At 41.1% G+C, this 23,385-nt stretch overlaps 1 protein-coding gene across 3 annotated transcripts in view; it reads left to right on the top strand.

The window, feature by feature from the left end:
• Positions 1-23,385, top strand: part of kcnh3 (potassium voltage-gated channel, subfamily H (eag-related), member 3) — a 612,109-nt gene that overhangs the window by 319,379 nt on the left and 269,345 nt on the right. For all 3 annotated transcript variants that reach the window (XM_073046887.1, XM_073046888.1, XM_073046886.1), the window contains one exon: positions 10,669-10,799. In XM_073046887.1, the coding sequence (XP_072902988.1) occupies positions 10,669-10,799 (131 nt within the window). The remainder of the gene's footprint in view (positions 1-10,668; positions 10,800-23,385) is intronic.

The following is a 23,385-nucleotide window of genomic DNA, read 5'->3' as shown; positions in this document are numbered from 1 at the left end:
CAAGGACACTGGACACCTTGGGTTCAGGAGTAACCCATTCTTTTTGTACAGGTCTTAACTTTCCCAGAAGAGATCCCAGTGATCCAGAAATCTGAAACCCTGCCCTCTGTACCAATCCTTCAGCCATGCATTCATCTGCCTATTTTCATCCTATTATTCATCCTATTCTTACCCGCACAGGCAGCAATCCAGAGATTACTACCCTGGAGTTTCAGCTTTTCAGCTTTCTACCTAGCTCCCTATAGTCTTTTTTCAGGACCTGCTCCCTTTTCTTACCTATCTCGTCACTCTCCTGGCCATTCACCACCCCCACCTTTAGAATACCATGAACCCAATCCGAGACATCGCTAACCCTGGCACTGGGAAGGCAACATACCATCTGGGTGTTTCCTTCAGGTCCACAGAATCTGCTGTCTGCACCTCTGATATGGATTCCTCTTTCACTAATGCATGTTTGAAGTACACTTATGATTTACTTTGTGCCATGAAGAAAATTAAAATGCTTTATAGTTAATGTTTGAAATTGGAAATAAATTCCTGCTGATAATGATAATGGAATTGAGCAAAATTAATAAAATGTCAACCCAAATAAGTTTAAGTCCAATATGAAGAATTATATTTTATTCTCCAAGTGTTCTGGCATCTTGTAGAAATAGAATTATTGGTTGAGGAGAGAAGATCTCTACGTGGTTATAAAAATGATAAAATCAGCAATGGGAATATGAGTTTAAAACCTGAGGCTTAATAGATCCTAGAACCAATGTAGGTCAGCAAGGGCAGGAGAAGTGGATAAAGTGTAACCAGATGAGTCAGGGGCAGGAAAAGCTATACAGTAGAAGCCGATGACTATCAAATAATCAAACTTGTGGGTATGAAAACATGGACTTCCTCCAAACTCTGAAATCTCACCACTGATGTGAAGCCCCCTCCTCCAACCATATGTTGCATGAGATTGCTTTTATCATCCTTTAACACCACACCCATTGTATTACTGACAAGACCTAGTACGATCTCCTGTAGTTTACTCACCTCTTCCTTGCCTTAGCTGGGACACACAGAGCATGAGTAGCAGATAAGGCTTTTCATAATGATGTGTCCTGAATTTCTACCCGACACAACAATTACTGGAAACCAAAAAGGGTACACCAGTTTTTAATTTTCTGAGAAACCTCGATTGGAAGGAATTGTCTCCTGAAAAAGATGCTGGCTTTTATTTTATACAAAAAACGTAATTACTTATAGCATACAGTAATCCATGTTCTAGATTCCATGTTCTGTCCCTGGCCTTGGGCACAATGCATTTATTTGCACATTAATGGGTTAATTGATTAAAAAGGGAATAGAACTGTTATTGTTCAACCCCTGGAATGTTCAGGCTCTACTTCTGTCTTTTTATCTTCTTACTCCAAGTAGCAGCACAAGCTTGGAATGCTGCAATGTGCTACTGGTTTTCATGGTTTGCTGACTACAAGAATGTTGACTGAACTAGAGATTGTTCCACAGTATGTTAATCCATGTGGTTCAATTCCTTCTGACAATAGGCGTTAATACCACAGCCCTTTCTCAGTACTCAAGCTTTGGTTTGTGCACATCATCTCCTGGGCTGCATGCCATTTAACAGCAAATATAAAAGCAGGAAAAAGATTATTATTCTAATGTATTTTGCTCCCAGTAGAGAATGCATCGTATATGCAAGAGAAAAGCCAGGCTTTCATTATAAAACATAAATGGTGATTCTGACTCTGCAACCCATTAATCGATATTCACAATTACATATAATGTGTCTCCTAGTAAACCAGCCTTGGGTCTGCTTTCAGATATGCTCTTGCATGAACTGTTGTCGTTTTATCAGGTTCAAAACGTAACTGTTTATTTGTAATCATATTTATAGCCACAGTTGATAGCTTTGGGTTTTGAATGTCAATGTGGGTCAGAAGTTTTTAAGCATAATACTCAGTCAGTGAATTGATTAGAGTCTGAAGAATATCTTTATGTTCCTTCGTTAGTTCACTGAGGAAATTACTAATCGGGCTTGCACAACGAGCGATAGTAAGTGGAAAAATCAGCAGTGAAAATGATTTTGAAGGTCTAACTCAGCAGAATACTTTCTAGATCTGGAAGATCTAGTAAAGTTTGTTGAGCACTTACAGCCAGAGGCAAAGGCTGAATTTCCACCCCGGATTTCAGTGGTGATGGATGACCTGGCCTACTGAGTATTTCCAGAATTTTCTGTTTTTATTCAATTCCAGTTCAACTCTTTTATCAGAAAGTGGTGTGGAACATACAGTTTCTGTGATGCAAAACCTTCTGGTGAGCTCAGATTTGCATTGTTCATTCTAAGAGTGCCTTCTCCAAGGAAGTGATGAAGAATTCCAAATCAAGACCCTGTGCCAAGGAGTAATGAGAGTAGAATTGTCCAATTAACATCGTCAGATTCAAATATTCAGAAAACCTGGAGGAATTTGAAAAGTACTATGTGAGATAAAAGAATAGAATAAAAAAAGGCAAGAAATAACATGAAAAAATGAGCATATAAATCACAAATAAACCTGACTGGAAAGCATAAATAAGTTTCTAAATAAATGCTTTGTATCTGTTTTCACTGGGGGGGGGGAGAAAACACAGACACTCTAGTTGGGAAGGCAGCTAGTGGAAGACTATAACTAGGAAAAAATGATTATTCTTCAGTGCTTTTTAAAATGGAAGAATTACCAAGTTCAAATCAATTGTTATCTGGGATGTAAATGGAAGAAACTGAGGAAAGGGTGTGTTTTAAACTGTCACTTCCTCATCCTCCTTGGCTGTTGACATAGAGTCAAATGATTGGAAGATAAACAACATGGTTATTTATGATTGGAGAAACAAATAAACAAATAGATTAAGTAGTTACAAGCTAATTGGCCTAACCCCAATGATGGCAAATTCAGAGGGACCCTGTAACTCAAAATTCAGGAACTGTCAGCATGAATCTGTCCAGGGAAGATTAAGTTTGACTAAAAATTGAAATTTTTGTGAAAGCAACAATGAGAAATTAAAAGGATAGTGCTTTTAATGTAGGCAGCAGGGATCAAAAAGGAAAAGCAAATGAAAAGTGGCTGGTTAGACCCAAAATCGACAGTTGTGAGAAATAGACAATAGCTGTGGTATTCCAGATTGTTTGGTGCTTAGTATCTTTTTCTAATGAGGAAGTATATTTTTGCAGATGAAATGTGCTGCAGCTGGACAAATTTTGCTCAGCTTGGGAAATGCTGAGATAGAAATTAGTTAAAAGAAATCCCATTTGATGAGTGTTAATTTCTTGCTATTGTCAGTATCGTACTTGTCCAAGTTGCAATAATATAGGCCTGATTTTATTCTCACAAATCAATGAATATGTTGTAAAAAAAAGATCACTCCCTACTTGTACATAGTTCTTTTGCTTGTTTTTTCTTTCCACTCTTTACTATAAGTGTATACCTCAGATAAATACTTTGTGGGGATTTGTGATATATATGATATATATGTACAATGTCTGAAATACATCTTCTGGAAATGTTTGTTTGATGATGAACTTCAATAAAAAAAAATCAATTACAAAAAAGAATAGCTGAACCATCATAACACCTTTTGAATGTTTACTCCAAATTTATTTCTTGCATTTTATGTTTCAGGCTCTGTTATAGATAAGATTTCGGTTTCTGTTGCAGTTTACACAAGAACATGTTTAGGGATTCCAAATCACCAATTATTTCCTATGTTGTGGCTCAGTAGATAGTGATCCTCAGTCTGAGTCAGAAGACTGCGGGCTTAGGTGCTACTCTTGAAAGAGACCTGAGCAGAAAACTCTTCGCTGACTCTCCAGTGTAGGATTGAATGAATGCTACACTGGCAGAGCTGTTGTCTTTCAGAACATATCAAGCCCAGGCCCCTTTTGCTTCTTTCCCAAAATCGAGCAGAAGAGCCCCAGCCCAACGAAATTGTGCACTCAGCATCACTACAAACAGATCATTTCATCTGAAGGATATAGTTGGTGATTTGGATGCTGGGAGCTTGCTTTGTGCATCTTCACGAGATATTGTCAGCACCTCAGTACTTCAACAATGGCTTTATCAGCTATAACATAGCATTCTGGGTTGTGACAAAAGTTGTGCAAGGCTTCAACAGGATCTAGCTCAACTGGGGAGGTAGGCCGGGGAATAGCAGATGTAATTTAATTCAGAAAAGTGTGAAGTGATGCATTTTGGTAAGTCAAGCCCGTGTGGGATATACACAGTGAATGGCGGTGTCCTTAGAACAGGGAGATCCAGGGGTATAAATATATACAACAACACACACAAAATGCTGGTGGAACACAGCAGGCCAGGCAGCATCTATAGGGAGAAGCGCTGTCGACGTTTCGGGCCGAGACCCTTCGTCGGGACTAACCGAAAGGAGAGATACTAAGAGATTTGAAAGTAGTGGGGGGAGGGGGAAATGCGAAATGATAGGAGAAGACCGGAGGGGGAGGGGTGAAGCTAAGAGCTGGAAAGGTGATTGGCAAAAGTGATACAGAGCTGGAGAAGGGAAAGGATCATGGGCCTCAGGAGAAAGAAAGGGGGGGGAGCACCAGAGGGAGATGGAGATCAGGCAAACAACTAAATATGTCAGGGATGGGGTAAGAAGGGGAGGAGGGGCATTAACGGAAGTTAGAGAAGTCAATGTTCATGCCATCAGGTTGGAGGCTACCCAGCTGGTATTTAAGGTGTTGTTCCTCCAACCTGAGTTTGGATTCATTTTGACAGTAGAGGAGGCCATGGATAGACATATCAGAATGGGAGTGGGACGCGGAATTATAAATATATAGTACCTTGAAAGCAGCAATGCGATTAGACAAGGTGGCGAAGATGGTGGAACTGAGTACGAGACCTGTGATGTTATATTACAATGACATAATGTCATGCTAGAAGCTGTACAAGATGCTAGTGAGACGACACCTGGAATATTGTATGCAGTTCTGGTAACTGCACTATAGGAAGGATATAATTAAGCCTAAGAGGGTACAGGAAAGATTCACAAGATATTAGCTTATAAAGATGTATGAAATCATGAAGGGCATCAATAAGAGTGTCACAGTCTTTTTCCCAGTTTAGGGGAGTCTAAAACCAGAGGGCATAGGTTTAAAGTGAGATGGGTGAGATTTAAGGGGCTCCTAGATGTGAATTTTTTTTTCAAGTAGAGGCTGCCAGAAGAAATAGTGGAGATGGGTACAATTACAACTACATTGGGACAGGCACGTGGATAGAAAATATTTAAGCCAAATGCAAGCAAATAGGATGAGCTCGGGAAGCCACCTTGGTTGGTGGGGTGCATTGGACTGAAGAACCCCTTTCTGTGCTTTCTGCTTCTATGATTTTATTTTACTTAGCTATACTTGATACCTACAAGATGACAGATCTGCGTGATGTTGTTGTTGTTGTTCATCCTTCGGAGTCGAAGACGACCACGACTTCTGTCAGGTGGAGGGTTTGTGACTGTGGGTCCGGAGGTGACTGGTGAGGCCAATCCGGGCCCTGAAAGCTCGCCCACATGTGGGACACACAAGGGTAGGTGCTGCAGTGGAAGTGGAGGTAGCTTGAGCCTTGCGCGTGACGCATTTCCTCTGAGCTTCTGTGGTGCGTCTGATTTCTGATGCATACGCTCCTTTAGTGGTCCTGCTCCACCAGGTTGGGCGGTCCAGAGCAAGCGATTCCCAGCTACTGGGATTGATGTTGAGGTCTTTGAGGGACACTTTGAGGCAGTCTTTGAAACGTTTCTTCTGCCCTCCAACTGAGCGCTTGTCCTGGCTCAGCTCTCCATACAGCAGCTGTTTTTGTAGTCGGCTGTCAGACATCCTGACGACATGGCCAGCTCATCTGGCTTGGGCTTTCTGTAGGAGGGTGTAGACGCTGTGGGTGCTAGCCCGCTCCAGGACCTCCGTGTCTGGGACTTTGTCCTGCCATCGTACGTGGAGAGGTCTGCGGAGGCAGCTCAAGTGGAAGTGGTTGAGCTGTTTAGCGTGTCTGCTGTAGACAGTCCAGGTCTCGCTAGCATAGAGGAGGGTGGTGAGAACCACTGCTCGGTAGACCTTCAGCTTGGTGGTAAGGCTGAGTCCTCTCCGCTCCCATACATTCTCACAGAGTCTACCAAAGGCGGCACTGGCTTTGGCAATTCTGTTGCTGATCTCTGCATCTATGTTCACCACTCGTGATAAGAATACTGCCCAGATAAGTAAAGCTGTTGACTGCCAGTAGCTTCTGCCCCTTTAATGTGATGTGTGGTTCCTGGTATGGCTTTCCGGGTGTGGGCTGGTACATAACTTCGGTCTTTTTGGTGCTGATTGTAAGTCCGAAGTTGTCACAGTCTCATGAGTGGCAGTCCATTTCTCGCTGCATCTTCTGCTCTGTGCTGGCGTTGAGGGAGCAATCATCAGCGAATAAGAGGTCTCTGACGACGGTCTCCTTTACCTTTGTAACAGCCTGTAGACGCCGGAGCTTCTGCACCATTCATGATGCAGAAGCTGACTGAGATCTTCCAGTCTATGTGGAACGAAGGAAAGGTCCCGCAATAGTTGAAAGATGCCAGCATAGTCCACATCTACAAGAGGAAAGGCAATCGCCAATCTTATGACAATCACCGAGGCATCTCCCTCCTGTCCATAGCTGGGAAGATCTTGGCTCGCATCCTGCTTAATCGCCTTCTCCAACACCTTGAGCAAGGTCTCCTCCCAGAAAGCCAGTGTGGCTTCCGTGCAGAGCGTGGAACTGTCGACATGATATTTGCTGCACGCCAACTCCAGGAAAAATGTCAAGAGCAGCACAGCGACCTCTTTATGACCTTCGTCGATCTGACCAAGGCATTTGATACGGTCTGCAGAGATGGCTTATGGAAGATAATGGAGAAGTTTGGCTGCCCTAGCAGGTTCTTCACAATTGTTCAGCAGTTCCACGATGGCATGATGGTGAAAGTTTTGGATGATGGTGACAAGTCAGAAGCCTTCCCAGTGACGAACAGTGTGAAGCAAGGATGCATTCTCGCCCCTACACTCTTTAGCATGGTCTTCTCTGCTATGCTGAATGATGCCTTCCGCGATTGTCAGGATGGTGTACACATCAGATACAGGACTGACGGTGGACTGCGTGATATAATAAAACAGAGAAGGGAACAGTGCCAATGACAATTTCTAAATTGCAGAAAAATTATAAATTGAAACACCTGAAATTAGTCCATAGAATACTGACAATACTCAAATGTCAATGAGCATTTGACCATAGAGAAACAGAGTTAATGTTTCAAGCAAATAGCCTTTCATTGGAATCTTGTTTTCTGAAATAATTGCATGTATTGTGCCAAATTGCAATGTAAGTATTAAGAGTATAGCAGTTTAGTTTGCTGCCTCTTCCAAACTAGCCAAACAGACCACTATTTCTATAACAGCTTCACACTAAAAACTTGACTGTGACATCAACAGGCATATACACAATACTTGGTAAAACTGAAAAAGATCCCAGAAGATGTACTGATAAATGGTTAATTTAAGATATGTCTGTGAAGATCAATGTTCAATGAATTTCAAACAGAACATTAACACTTATGAGGAATATATCTCAGAGCAAATTCATTCTAGTATTAAGGCAAGAAAAATGGCATATACTTAGAAACTAGGAAAAAGAATGGGCCAGTTGTCCCTACAAACCTAATCCACCATTTAATATCATGACTGATCAGGTTCTACCTCACTTCCATCTACTCATGGTAACATTTTGCCACCTGGCTTATTAAATGTCTCTCTGCCTCTGCTTTACAAATATTCAAAGACTTTGCTTCATTGGCAGTGAAGGGAGAGTGCCTGACCTTGACATCAAGGGAATTTTTGACCAATAGTGGAATTTGGCAATTGGGCATCAAAGGGAAAAACACTCCAGTTGGAGTCTGATATCACAGAAAGGAATATGAACAAAAAGTTTGGGAACTTTTGGCAAGTTAGGCAGTTTCTGTTGAAAGAGAAACTGCATTGTTGTTCAGTTGGAGACACCCTCTTAGCACTGGGAAGGGGAAAAATTGTTAGTATTAAGATGCAGAGATGGGGCAGAGATGTTTAGGCAAATCTCTGATAAAGTGAGACCAGAGTTGTCCTGGGGATACATTGTAAAAGTGGTCATCTGGAATATAGATTAAAGGGATAGTGGGGAATAGAGAGCATGGTCTTTTGTTCACAGTATCTTTGAGGGCATGGACTTATTGGCACCACACAGCCCTGAAATGAAAAGACCTGCCATTTATTTCCAGCATCTTGTACTTTTTCTCTGAATAAACGTCCATTTCATGTTTTAATCTCTCTCATTCTGCCAGAGGTGCAACGTTAATGGTTGTGATGGTGCAGAGAGGATTTCAATTCCACTTTTCAGAATAGGGTATATTTAAATTTCATTTTCCACCTGTTAGTCACAGTTGTCACAATATTTCTCCTCCATTGGATCCAGTAGAGGTTGTATTAGATTAAAATTGGATTCAATATCTCTCTCTCTCTCTCTCTGCGGGATTTACCAATTACTAAACTCCTGAAAATTGCAACTCTCCCGATCGCATTCCTAATTCATTACAGTATTGTGAGTTAATTCAGTAAACGACCACGGCATAGGTAAGATCCGTTTGAGGAAGCAGAAGCTGATATTTGCTTAAATTGTTCAATTATTTAAAATGTTCAGACGTGATCATTAGAATTTTAATATTTATTCACTCATCTGCTATGAAGGAAAATGGAATAAATTTTTAGCTACAAAAGCATATGATAGGATTACTAATGACCAAACCATTGTATTCCAGATTGATTGTGACATTCTGATTAATCATAAAATGGAAATGACTAGGCTAATATGCTGATATGATAGACTGTGAAAGTCTCTGTATTCACAAATGTTAATACAATTCTTAAAAATTAATGATTATTAATTTTAAAGACACTTAAACAAAAACATCAAGACAGATCTAAATACTGGGAGCACAATTAAATATGTTTTAAGTTGATAATTAATTCTAATATTATCTTTAATATGCTTCTTTCCCTCGAATCTACTACTTTCATTGAAGTATCTGGTGTCACTGAACCTAACACTGATCTAAAAAATTGCACAACATGATCACATGGATTTCTCAGTATTAATTCCTGAAGCTTGAGTTTTCATTGGGTGACTATTGATGTTCCTTTGGAAAACATGAAACAAGAAACTTTAAAATATTGTTTCTAATCATTGATTTAATATTTCAGCTTTTATTTTAAAGTTCAGCTTCCAGACTTTAATTTGTGCTTCATAAAATATTTGAAGTTTGGCTAAAAATGGGGGGTGTAACTTCCTCATTTGTTCAAAATTTTATTAAATGACAGCTTCTTGCAAAGTAGAATTGTGTGTAAGTTCAAAGTAAATTTATTATCAAACTATGTATATGTCACCATATACTCCACTGAGATTCATTTTCTTGCAGGTATTCACAGTAAAATAAAGAACTAGAGCAGAATCAAGAAAAACTACACACAAGGACTGACAAACAACCAATGTTGAAAAGCAAAACTGTGTAAACACAAAAAAAAAAATATTAAATAAATAATACTGAGAATGTGAGTGAAAGAGTCCTTGAAAATGCATTTAGAGTTCAGGTCCGGGAATTCATGTTGGTTCAAGAGCCTAATGATTGATGATTAATAATGGTTCCTGAATCTAGTGGTGTGGGGCCTAAGACTCTTGTACCTCTTTCCCAACGGCAGCATGGCCTGGATGGCGGGGGTTCTTGATGTTGGACGCTGCCTTTCATGCAGCATACCTTGTAGATGTGCTCAGCGGTGGGGAGGGCTTTTCCTCTGATGGATCAGGCTGCATCCACCACTTTTTGTAGGCTTTGATGTTTCTATACCAGGCCATAATGCAATCAGTCAGGACACTCTCCACTGTGCATCCATAGGGGTTTGTCTGAGTTTTAGGTGACCTGCCGAATCTGTGCAAACTTCTAAGGATGTGGAGTGGCTGTTGGCCTTTCTTTGTGGTGGCACTTAGGTGCTGGTCCCTGAGCTTCCGAATGAATCAGAGTCAGGTTTACTATGTCACAGAATGTATTAATTTTGCGGCAGCAGGACAATGCAATACATGATAAATATAGAAAAAAATGAATTACAGTAAGTATATGTATGTATGTTAAATAGTTAAATTAAGATGGGTAGTGCAAAAAACAGAAATTTAAAGAAAGGTAGTGAGGTAGTGTTCATGGGTTCAATGTCCAATTAGGAATTGGATGGCAGAGGGGAAGAAGCTGTTCCTGACTCGCGAGTGTGTGCCTTCAGGCTTCTGGACCTCCTTCCGAATGGTAACTATGAGAGGAGGCCATGTCCTGGGTCGTGGAGGTCCTTGATGATGGAAGCCATTTCTTCTCTTGTTTTAGAAGACATCTTGGATGCTACAGAGGTGGTACCCATGATGGAGCTGACTAATTTCACAAGTTTCTAAAACTTACTTCAATCCTGTGCATAGTACCCACCACCCCCCATACCAAATGGTGATATAGCCAGTCAGAATACTCTGCATGGTACATCTAGTGCTAACGTTCTCACACAAAAAGTAGCCTCTCTGTGTATTGCCATATTACGATAATTTTCCATTAATCTCTATTTCTTATTACTTGCAGATGATTTGGAAATCTACAAAAACACAAGGCCACCAGGTTTCAATGCTAACAGGAGAAGGAGTCGAGCTGTGTTATACCATCTGTCAGGACACTTGCAGAAGCAGGACAAGAGCAAGCTGAAGTTAAATAATGTATGTAAAATAACATAGCTAAAGAATGTAATATCTACAAAGGTCTTTTTCCTTTGGTTATTATTCTGGTGATCAGCACATGACACAGGAAGGTAACTTCTCTGTAGTGGGATGAAGCAAAAATATCACATGGCCAAAATGTCTATTGTTTTTTATTTCCTTTCAGGCATTTGCTACTCCTGATTAAGCTTGACATATGATTTTCCTTTTGTGCTGAAGGGGGGGGGTATCAACACTGGAACACTTACTACGTTGTTCCTCTGTCCATCATCAAGCAGCGAGTAAGAAACAATATGGTCAGATGTGGTGTCCAACCTCCTTTTGTTCTGCCCCTTTTTGTGTTGTTTAACTTCAAGAGAATAACTCCTGCTATGCTGGTATAATCTCTCAACATGCTCCACACCAACATATCCTTGCATTCTTCCCGACTTGTATTGCAGTTTAGTATTGTTTTAAACGGAACTCGGTTGTGGTCATGTATTTACCGTGGAATTGTATGCCAGGGCACTTTAGAATGCAACCAAGACATAAATTAGATACTGAGCATTATGTGGAAGTAAAATCCCATTATTCAATTTTCACAGCTGGAGAAGAAATGGTGGAGCATTCTCTAACAGAACTGCCACAGTAGTGAAGCAGTTAGTGCAAAATTATCAGAGCTTGGAGTGTCAGAGTTCAGAGTTCAGTTCCAATGTTATCAGTAAGGAGCCTGTGCATCCTTCAGATGGAATTTGTGCGTTTTCTTCAGGAGCTCCAGTTTCCTCCCACACAGCAAATACCTACCAGTAAGTAGGTTAATTGGTCATTGTAAATTGTCCTGTGATTAGGCTAGGGTTAAATCAGGAGATGCAGCTCGAAGAGCCAGAACGTCTATTGTGTGCCGCATCTCAATAATAGTAATAAATAAAACTTATTTTAGATGAACCCAGTTATTCCCTTGGAGTGTTTTGAAAGAGGTATCTCTTCATCAGGGGTAACACTTTCCATTCAACCAGACTGGATTTGTTTTATCCTGGGGAATATCATGTGGCAATCCACTGTGACACAAGGAAAAAAGAACATCTTTGTTTTAATATACTACAACATTTTTGAGAGATTATTTAATGCCCATTATGAGCAACAATAAAGTCAAGTCGATACTTTATCAAAGTAAGGATGCAAAAGAGATGGATCAACATTTCTCTTTAAGCTGAAATTGTGATTTCATCCAATATGTGCCGTGTTGTAAGACGTGGGCGATCACGGTGTACACCATGATTGTTCTTGTCAAATGTTTCTACAGAATAGTTTGCCATTGCCTTCTTCTGGGAGCTGTCTTTACAAGACGGATATCCCCAGCCGTTATCAATAGTCTTCAGAGATTGGCTGCCTGGCGTCAGTGGTCGCGTAACCAGGACTTGTGCTACGTACCAGCTTCTCATACGACCATCCAGCACCATGACTTCTAGTCAGTGGGGGCGAGGGGGCTAAGGAAGTGCTATACTTTGCCCAAGGGTGACCTGCAGGCTAGCAGAGAGAAGTAGCGCCTTATACCTCCTTTGGTAGAGACGTATCTCTACCCTTTCCACCCAAGTACTGTAGCTCAGTAATATTAATAATAATGGTAGTCCTTATTTTAGACTGGCTTCATTTATGTGTTTTTCAGTGACGGTGTATGAACCAAGTCAGGGGTCATCCTATCAGCAATCGATGGGTTAATATTCACTTAGATTAAAATACAAAGGAGGAGGGTTAGTGCAATAAATTGTTGCAGAATTTGCCAATCTATCTAGCTCTGTTCCCAATCGAACATTGTAAAGAGATAAGCTGCTTGGCATGAGATTTCTGGTCTCTTGTGTTTATATTTAGCTGGAGAGAGGAAGCAGTAGTGTATATCTGCACCTGCTCTCATTCATGGGGAACAGCTGAATATCTGGAGCTGATTGCAGGGTGTTAGTAACAAAGCTGCAATTAATAAAAGCTATGCAACATGGGAATGCCACGCAGAGCTCAAATTTCACCCCAATTTCAGTTGCACTGCAGAAGATCCTTGCTATGACTCACTCGTGTTTTAAGAGATGTTTTGAAGTCTCACACTGTGAGTCTTCAATGGGGGTAGATCTTGTGATAATTGATTACAAGATATTTGGCTCTTAAACAGAATGTTAATACAGTATAGGAAGTAGTGATACTCGCTAAAGGGGAAATATTGATTCATAAAAATCTATGTTTTAAATCCTATAGCAACATAACAAATAGCAGGTGTTTTGTGTGATTCTCACACCCATTCTTATACGCGATGGTCATTATTAATGCACAAGCCCATTTAGTAAATGTAAATCAAAGTATAAGAAATCAAGTCAAACTAGACCATGTCCTTATTCAGAATCCACCAGTGTTAATTCTGTGGTGAACCAGAAGTAGGATCCCTGACTGACCAGACATCACATCTGGATCATACACTGACCAATGGAGATTCTGCTGCTGTTTCTTATCTCTCTGCAATTCTTTTTGTGGGTAAAATGATGTGTTGGTGATTTGAGAAGTGCAGAAACTCTGTACTTGTTCCTGAGTTTTCAGGTTTACTTGGATGCAGTGTTCTATTTTTCTTGACCAGAACAATTCACAGTTTGCAGTTCTGGAAAACAACACAACCCCTATGTAACAGGATTATTTGTAACTTTCAGAATATCAGGAGGAGTAGGATTGATTTGGCTCAAGAAGTATTTTTTGGCTCAAATAATTCAACTGCAGTTGCTGACTTCTGTTACTGATTTGTCGTAGAAAGGTTCTGCATTATAAGAATGATGTGATAATTTAATGCTGCCTGCAGCACTGCAAAATCACCATTGGAATGTTGTAAAATAATATGTTATGTATATGCCGCATAGTTTTCTACAAAGCACCAAATGGTTCTTTGGACATTTCAGATATCTGTTATTTCTCAGTGGCTCACTTTAATTTAACTACTTTTAAGGCAGGGTAAGCTACATTCATTGTGATTTCTTGTAGTTTAAGCCATTTCAGTGGTGCCACAAGGTATGGTAACAAACAACGAGCTTTAAGAATCTGTCATTGTTGTGTCATTATGTATTATATAGCAAAAATAATTATAAATACAATGGAACAAGACAAGGGGTTCCATCCCTATTACTCTGATCCACTGCTTGATTAGATCATGATTGATATGTATTTGAATTAATTATTACATGAAAATAAATAATTAAAAAATTTATATTTACAATAATGAAAAGAAGCTTAGGTGTTTGAAATGTCCTCACTTTGCCATTCTTTATGTTATATATTTTGGGTTTAACTGTAAAATGCATGCTTTCTTTTCATTTCTCTTTAATAATGCATGCTTGCAAAATAAGGGAAAAGAGAACTCAAAGTTTGGCAAGCGGTCCAGACAAGAACAATCCCTCAGTTCCCAATTTGTGAGTAAAAACACTGTTATGATGCACAGATGGAAATCTGCATCATAACCCCGTGGAAGAAAAAGTCACCGCTTTTTCACTTGAATCAGCTGATAGCTTTCCCTGTTTTTCCTGATTTAAATCTGTTCAATGAGAGGTCTGCAGGGGGGGATTAAGGACAAGGGTTGTTTTTAAATTGAAATATGTGTAAGTAAAGGGAAGGGATTATTAAGTGTGGAAGTCCGGCTGTTACTGCTAGTCTATTTTAGAGGACCTAAAATCTCAACGATCTTTAAAAATTGTAGCTTGCGATAATCGGTTTTACTGTTTACTTTTGTTTTTCTAGTTGTTTCATCCTTAAGGTACAATATCCATCCAAGATAGATCAAGTTGGATGCAGAAATACAGCAGTTATAGAGTGTATTGATCAAATACACAAAATGAATGTATACAATGTAATACAATTCAAGGATATGGCCTGGAATAAAAGACAGATTTAACAACATTCGATAGCCTTTGATCGGTAGTATTGCAATCTGGTAGTAGTACAATCTGGAAGAATGCAGATGAGGGTCAAGGGTTATAGAGTTGGACAACCCTAAGGTTGAACAGAATCAGTTCTGACATTGAAGTAGCAAAGAAGGAGCAGCTGATAGCAAACCTCAGTCAGAAGCCATGAGAAACATTCCCATCATGGTAGGGAAGACTATACAAACTGGATGACGTCGCATAAGATCCAATAGGTTTGGAGATAATTTTCAATGTCCAGCAGCAGGCATGGGAGATGCAATAATTTTCTGAATCTAGTATTCAAAGATTAAGACGGGCACATCCATGTTTCCCAAAATGTATGCCTCATAAAAAGTTGTATTCCTGAGTCACAAGTTCCTATGACTTTATGAAATGATGGCAAAGGCATCCTGTATCATTGCACCATTGAAAGTCTTGTTAAATCCTGTACAATGCTAATACCAGAAATATATGCCTTACTATAATCATAGTATATTTGTGTAATTTGTGTAGGTTCTCAAAGGTTACTTTGTTATTGCTTCTCAAGACTGCATATAGTACCCACTGCTAACTGCCCTTGATCTGCTCCCATAATATGCTGCTGAGCAGGAAAACTCAAAGGCTTTGACCTTGTTATAGAAATGGTAATATAGATCCCAGTTAGGACAGTATCTTCCTAAAATGAAGTTGCCAATATGGTAAGTACACGCTCCCATCCTTCCTGCACATGGACGACTGCATTGGTGCTGCTTCCTGCACACGCAGTGAGCTCATCAATTTCATCAGCTTTGCCTCCAGCCTATTTAGTTAATCCATCTCTGATACCTCGCTCCCATTTCTAGATCCTTCTGACTCCATCTCTGGAGACAGATTGCCTACTAATGTCTTTTATGAACACACTGACTCTCACAGTTATCTTGACTGTACCTCTTCCCATCCTGTCACTTGTAAAAATGTCATTCCCTTCTCTCAGTTCATCTGCCTCCTCCACATCTGTTCTCAGGATGAGACTTTCCTTCCTGGAACATCCAAGATGTCCTCCTTTTTCAGAAAACAGGGATCCCCTTCCCCCACAATCAATGCTACTCTCACCCAAATCTCCTCAATTTCCTGTATGTCTGCCTTCACGCCATCGGCCTCAACTACCATCCCATGAACCACCATATTCAGCACATCATTCTCCACAACTTCCACCATCTTCAACCGAATTCCACCATCTTCAAATGGATCCCACCACTTGGCTTATCTTGTCCCCGCCACACCCCAGCTTTCCACAGGAATCACTCTCTCCATGACTCTCTAGTCCACTTATCCCTTCCCATAGATCTCCCTCCTGGTGCTTAACATTGCAGTCGTGACAAATGCTACACTTGAACCCACACCTCTTATCTCACCACCATTCAAGTCCTCAAACAGTCCTTCCAGGTGAGGCGACACTTCATCTGTGAGTCTTATTGGGTCATTTATTGCATCCAATGCCTCCTCTGTGTTGGTGAGAAAAGACACACATTAAGGAACCACTTCTTCGAGCGGTTCCCTCACTCTGCCTGTCACAACAGCCAGGATGTCGTGATGGTGACCCATTTCAATTCAACTTCCCATTCCTACCCAACGTGTCTGTCAACAGCCTCTTCAACCATCACTGAGGCCAAATGTAGGTTGAAAGAGCAACATCTCACATCTCCAACCTGATGGCATGAGCATTAATTTACTAATTACCAGTAACCACTCCCCTGTTTTATCTACACTTCCTGTTGTTCTCCTTCATTCAGATGGCCCTCTCACCTCCTCTCTTCCCCTCATCCACCCTTCTGTCCTGCCCATCACCTCCCTCTGGTTGCCCATCTCCTTCCCTTTATTTGATGGACCATTTTCCTCTCCTATCAGATTGCTACTGCAGCTCTTTACCTCTTCCACCTATTGCCTCCCATCTTCTCAAATCATCTCCCTCCCCCACCCATCTATTCACCTTCCCTCTCACTTGGACTCACCTGTCACCTGCCAGCTTGTACTCCTCCTCCTCCCCCCCACTTCATATTCTGGCTTCTGCCCTCTTCCCTTCTAGTCCCGATGAAGTGTTTGGCCCAAGACGTGGACTGTTCTTTTCTCTCCATAGATGCTGCCTGACCTGATGAGTTCCTCACAAATTTTGTGTGTGTTGCTCAAGCTTTCCTGCATCTGCAAAATCTCTAGAGTTTCTAATTATAGTGTACTTTTTCTCTGCATTACCTCCCCTCTCAATCAATTCCCCTTACCTCCTCTCCTCCTCACCATTACATACCTGTGCCCATTGCCTAACTTTCTCCTTCTGATCTTCATCACCATCCTCTGCACTGCCTCATTTTTCCAGTTCCCAGCCTCATCTGTACCCTCACCTTATCATGTATCTCCCCCATGTACCCTCAATATACCCTTCCTTCCCATCCCCTGACAACACCGCATCCTCCATTGCTCTCCATGTCCCCTCTAATCACAGTCCCATCCTCTCCGTTTCCCTCACCATCCCTATTCCTAACATGCTCCCATTTTCCTGCCCCTCCCACACCTCTCCTCACCCATCCACCTACTCCTTAAATGTTTGAATAGCATGACCATTTTGCCTCCCGCTCTGCTAATGTATATTACGAGTATGGCGGTTGCAGTTTGCATAATGGTACTGTTTACTTTCCCCTTCGCTTTTCAGCTGGTACTATTTTTAACTCAGCACTAACTTGTTTCAAGCAGAGAAACAACATTTCACCAATTTCAAAATCAATGCTATATGATGTAAAGACAACATTTGTATATTGTGCGTTGGAGGGAGAATCAAGAACTTAGTTTTTGAAGTGTTGCGAATACTGTTTTTGCTCTTGATGAGTAAAGGTTTTGACAAATGAAAAGGAAAAATGTAAATGATCTCAATTTATTTGTCATGGGAGCACCATCCCAAGGAATTCCTTTTTCAAAGTTCAAAGTACATTTATTATCAAAGTGTGCATACTATATGCAACCTTGAGATTACATGCAGCCACAAAACAAAGAAATCCGATAGAACCCATTAAAAATAGAACTCCATCAAGCACCCATATGTCAAAAAAAAAGTCATACGAACAATAAAGGAAGCAAATAATGTTCATGAAAGGGAGTCCACAATTATAAAGCCAGTCACAACCGATCCAGGAGCCCATTAGTTGTGTGCTGCAGAGACGAGTAAACCGTGCAAGCAGTGAGCTGAACACCAGCCTTTGACACTGACACTCTGTCCTCTTCAAACTGGTCCCACGCTTAAATCAGCCAAACAGTTCCTTGCTCTCAGACTCAGAAAGCCTTTTCAGTGTTTGTCTCCCCTAACCCCACAGTCAGATGAAAATCACTGGAGTTCCCAACAAAACAAGAAGGGTCCAGGATCCAGGAAATTTGGGAAGTCCTGTTGAAGTACCTTGGGCAAGTAACGTCAGTGTATTTATGGGGAGACTGGACAAGTACATGAAGAAATGGAGATCAGAAGCTTATCTGAAGTTACCTGAAGAAAGACCAGAGAAGCCTTATGTGGAAGAGGGGCTGGTTGGGCAAATAGCATGCTCGTGATGTGCTATTTATCACATATGACTTTTCTGTTATTTCCCAAATGTCCTTATCAAGAAGGTTTAACTCAGTTATCCACATTACTATTTATACCTCTTAGGATTCTGTTCTACCATGTTTTATAAGACCATAAGATTTAGGTGCAGAAATAGGCCATTTGGCCCATCAAGTCTGCTCTGCCATTCAATCATGGACTGATCCACTTCATCCAGTCATCCCCACTCCTCTGCTTTCACCTCATATCCTTTGATGCCCTGGCGAATCAAGAACAAAGTTTTCTCAGCTATTGCATCAGGGTTGAGTAACAAGGGACGGATACACATGTGAAGATGTTTCTGACAACTGGAGATCTGGAATGGAGCTGGGATTTGTCTACTCTCTAGCAGTTATTTTAGATACATTGGAGATGTGCACCCACTTTGGAGGGACCGATAAAATAGGGCAAAGAGCTTTGCAATTCATCTTTTGAAGTTGATGAACAGTTTCTTTAAATGGCAAAAACTAATCTTCATGATTTTTAAGCAGATTTTACTTGCACAAATAAAGCATATGTACCTTTGGTTATAGAGTTACAGAGTAGAGAAATGCACCAGTTACATTCAAACCGGTATACGCACATATTTACAGGGTGCACATTCCAAAAACATTTCACCTATCCGTTTAGAACAGAGGTTCCCAACCTTTTTTATGCCAAGGACCAATGCCATTAACCAACAGGTCTGTGGACCTCAGATTGGGAGCCACTGCTTTAGAACCTTCCTCACATCCATCCTTCTGTGTGCCTCGTGTAAGTCTCCTATCTCCTCCAAACACTGAGAAATGGAAATCATCCATGGCAGGCTTCACTAGTGTCAAGACAAACAGTTCCCTTGTGTTAATCTCTTTTGGTAAATCCCACAGTTTAATTTATTAGCAGCTTTTATATGTTGGGAATCATGAGCAGGTAGTTGGTGATTAAATGGACCTTCCCATTCTCTTTTACTGAGTAATTCTTGATTCCATGCACCTCTAAAGTTTTTCCTAGATCCCACCCAGATGTCTATGCTTGGCTGAGACTCAAGCCTTGTTCAAAAGTCCGAAGTAAATTTATTATCTAAGTACGTGAATACAACCCTGAGATTTGTTTTCTTGAAGGCATACACAATAAATCCAAGAAACACAATAGGATCAATGAAAGACCACAGGACAGAAAAACAAGCAATATAGAAAAGACAACAAACTGTGCAAATACAAAAGAATAAATAAATAAGCAATAATTAGCAAAAACATGAGATGAAGAGTCCTTAAAAGTGAGTCCATAGGTTGCGAGGACAATCCTCACAATTCTCCACAACCTCCATGCTTAGTCCCCTGCTCTACTCACTTTACAGGTATGACTGTGAGGCTAAACACAGCTCAAATGCCATATTTACGTTTGCTGATGACACCACTGGTGAACGCCACATCAAAGGTGGTGACAAATTAGTATATAGGAGAGAGATTGAAAATCTGGCTGAGTGGTACCACAACAAGCTCGCCCTGAACGTCAGCAAGACCAAAGAGCTGATTGTTGACTTCACAAGGAGGAAATCAGAGGTCCATGAGCCAGTCCTCATCAAGGGATCAGTGGTGAAAAGGATCAGTAACTTTAAATTCCTCAGTGTTATCATTTCAGAGGATCTGTCCTGGGCCCAGCACATAATTGCCATTATGAAGAAACAACAACTACACCTCTACTTCCTTAGAAGTTTGCAAATATTCAGCATTACATCTAAAACTCTGACAAACTTGTATAGATGTGTGATGCAGATTGGAAAATCCTACAAAAAGCTGTATATGGCACAGTCTATCATGGGTAAAGTCCTGTCACAAGAAAGCAGCATCACTGCCTCTCTCCCAGATGAGCTAAATCTTTTTTACTCTCGATTCACTGTTGCCAACACTGAGCCCCTGAGGAGACCTACAGCTTGGTCATCTCTGAGGCCAAAGTACGCAGGTGTTTCCAACGGGTGGACAGTCGCAAGGCCGCGGGACCAGACGGCATCCCAGGGCGGGTACTCAGAGTGTGTACTCTCCCTCTCCCAGTATAGAGTGCCCTCCTGCTTCGAAACATCCACCATTATTCCTGTACCCAAAAAGACCAAGGTAACATGTCTGAACGACTGGCATCCTGTCGACTCACCTCATTATTAAGCAAGTGCTTTGAGAGGCTGGTCAAGGGCTACATGTGCAGCATGCTACAACCAACACTGCAATTCACCTACCGATGCAACCAATCGACAGATGACGCAATAGTCACAGCTCTACACACCGTCCTTACACATCTGGAGAAGAGGGATGTAATGTGAGAAATCCATTCTTGGACTACAGTTCAGCATTCAATTCCCTCCAGGCTCGGCAAGAAGCTCAGAGACCTCAACCTTCCTCCTGCCTTGTGCAGTTGAATCCTGGACTTCCTGTCAGATCACCAGCAGGTGGTAAGAGTGGACTCCCTCACCTCTGCCCCTCTGACCCTCAACACAAGTGTCCCTCAGGTCTGTATACTGAGTCCCCTCCTTTACTCTCTGTTTTCCCATGACTGTGTCACCACCCACAGCTCCAATCTGCTAATTAAATTTGCCGACGACACTGTACTGATTGGCCTAATCTCAGTTAATAACGAGGCAGCCTACAGAGAAGAAGTCATCACCTTGACACAGTGGTGTCAAGAAAACAACCTCCTCCCTCAATGTTGCAAAAACAAAGGAGCTGGTTGTGGACTACAGGAGGAATGGAGACGGGCTAACCCCTATTGACATCAATGGATCTGGGGTTGAGAGGGTAAACAGCTTTAAGTTCCTTGGCATAAACATCACCAAGGATCTCACATGGTCTGTACATACTGGCTGTGTGGTGAAAAAAGCACAACAGCGCCTTTCACCGCAGATGGTTGAAGAAGTTTGGCATGGGTTCCCAAATCCTAAGAACTTTCCATAGGGGTACAATTGAGAACATCCTGACTGGCTGCATCACTGCCTGGTATGAGAGCTGTATCTCCCTTAATCGCAGGACTCTGCAGAGAGTGGTGCCGACAGCCCAGAGCACCTGTAGATGTGAACTTCCCACTATTCAGGACACTTACAAAGACAGGTGTGTAAAAAGGACTCAAAGGATCACTGGGGACTTGAGTTACCCCAACCACAAACTGTTCCAGCTGCTACCATCCAGGAAATGGTACCACAGCATAAAAGCCAGGGCCAAAAGGCTCTGGGACAGCTTCTTCCACCAGGCCCTCAGACTGATTAACTCATGCTGACACAACTGTATTTCTATGTTATATTGACTGTCCTGTTGTACAGTACTATTTATTACAAATTACTATAAATTGCACATTGCACATTTAGATGGAGACGTAACGTAAAGATTTTTACTCTTCATATATATGAAGGATGTAAATAATAAAGTCAATTCAATTCAATTGGATCCCTCCAATTTGCTGCCTGGCACAATAGGTCCACAGCAGTTGCCATTTCTTTGGCTTTTCACTCAAACCCTGGAACAGCTGTACAGTAAAGATGCATACAAGAAACTCTTTATTGACTACAGTTCAGCATTCAATACCATTATATCTTCAAAAGTAATCCATAAGCTTCAAAACCTTGGCCTCAATACCTCCTTGTGCAACTGGATCCTCGATGTCCTCACTTGCAGACCCCAGTCCATTTGGATTGGCAATAACATCTCCTCCACAAACACCATCAGCACAGGTGCACCATAACTCCTGTTGCTGTCTCTACATCGGAGTCTGTCTTTCCTCCATACTTGGGTTCTGATATTGCCAGCACACACTGTGAAAATTCGGCATGACATATAAAACTTTGACAAACTTTTATAGATGTATGGTGGAGAGTGCAGTATATTAAACTGGTTTTATCATGGACTAAAATGGAAAATCTAACAAAAGTTTTGGATACAGCCCAGTCCATCACAGGTAGAACTCTCCCCACCATTGAGCACATCAACAAGGAGCACTATTGCAGGAAAGTAGCGTCAATCATCAAGGACACCACTACCTTGACCACACTGTCATATCACTGCAGCCATCAGGAAGAAGAGACTGCAGTCTCAGGACTCACACCAACAGGTTCAAGAATAGTTACTACTCCTCAACCATCAGGTTGTTGAACCAGTGGGGATAACTTCCCTAACTTCCACTTGCCCCATCACTGAACTGTTCCCACAACTTCTGGACCCACTTTCACGGATTCTTCATCTCAAGTTCTTGATAATTATTATTTGTTTTCCTTTGTATTTGAACAATTTGTTGTCTTTTGCGCATTGGTTATATGTCTGTCCTGTTGGGTGGTTCATTGATTCTATTGTGTTTCTTGGATTTTCTGAGCATGCCCAGAAGAAAACGAATCTCGGGTTTGTAAGTGGTGGTGTATATGTACTAAATTTACTTTGAACTTTGATCCATTCCAGATCAGTAAATAAAGTCACAGCCTTAGTATCCAGATTTTTAACATACAGCATTCCTAAGATTTGATGTTGGGAATGGCTTTGTGATACCCTCATTTGATGTATTGCTGGTGTTCTCTAGTGAAGAGGTCAAATGTCATCATTCTGGCTGTATGTGTGTTGTTCCAACTTGACACAATATTTTCATGCACTTGTTTCGAAATGTTATCTGCCTAAGTGGCTTTGTAATTTCTGCAGCTGCACCTGCAAAATTGTCATCAACTGCCTTATTCCGCAAATCCGCTCTTGCCTTTCTCCACCCCCCCCCCCCACCCCCGCCACCCCGTTAATGTTGCAATCAGAATTTTGACTTGATTACAAAAATAAGGACAAATGCAAGGAATTGGTCTTTCATGATTGTATTTTTGAAATGTTGAATACTAGAGATGCTGCATTTAAGATGTGAGGGGTAAGGTCAAAGAGCCAGTTTTTTTTTTACACAGAGTGGTGGATGTCTGAATTGTACTACCAGGGGAGGTAGTAAAGGCAGATTTGAATGATAAGTGCATGAATTTGCAGACAATAGAGCAATATGTATATTGTGGAGACAGAACAATTAGTTTAGTTAGGCATTTAATTACTAGTTTAATTATTTCAGCACAACGTTGTTGGCCAAAGGGCCTATTGCTATGCTGTAC

The sequence above is a fragment of the Hemitrygon akajei genome, chromosome 5 (genome assembly GCF_048418815.1).
Source record: "Hemitrygon akajei chromosome 5, sHemAka1.3, whole genome shotgun sequence".
Taxonomy (NCBI): Eukaryota; Metazoa; Chordata; class Chondrichthyes; order Myliobatiformes; family Dasyatidae; genus Hemitrygon; species Hemitrygon akajei.
Note: the sequence above shows the minus strand (reverse complement) of the source record. Positions and strands in the feature narration are given on the sequence as shown.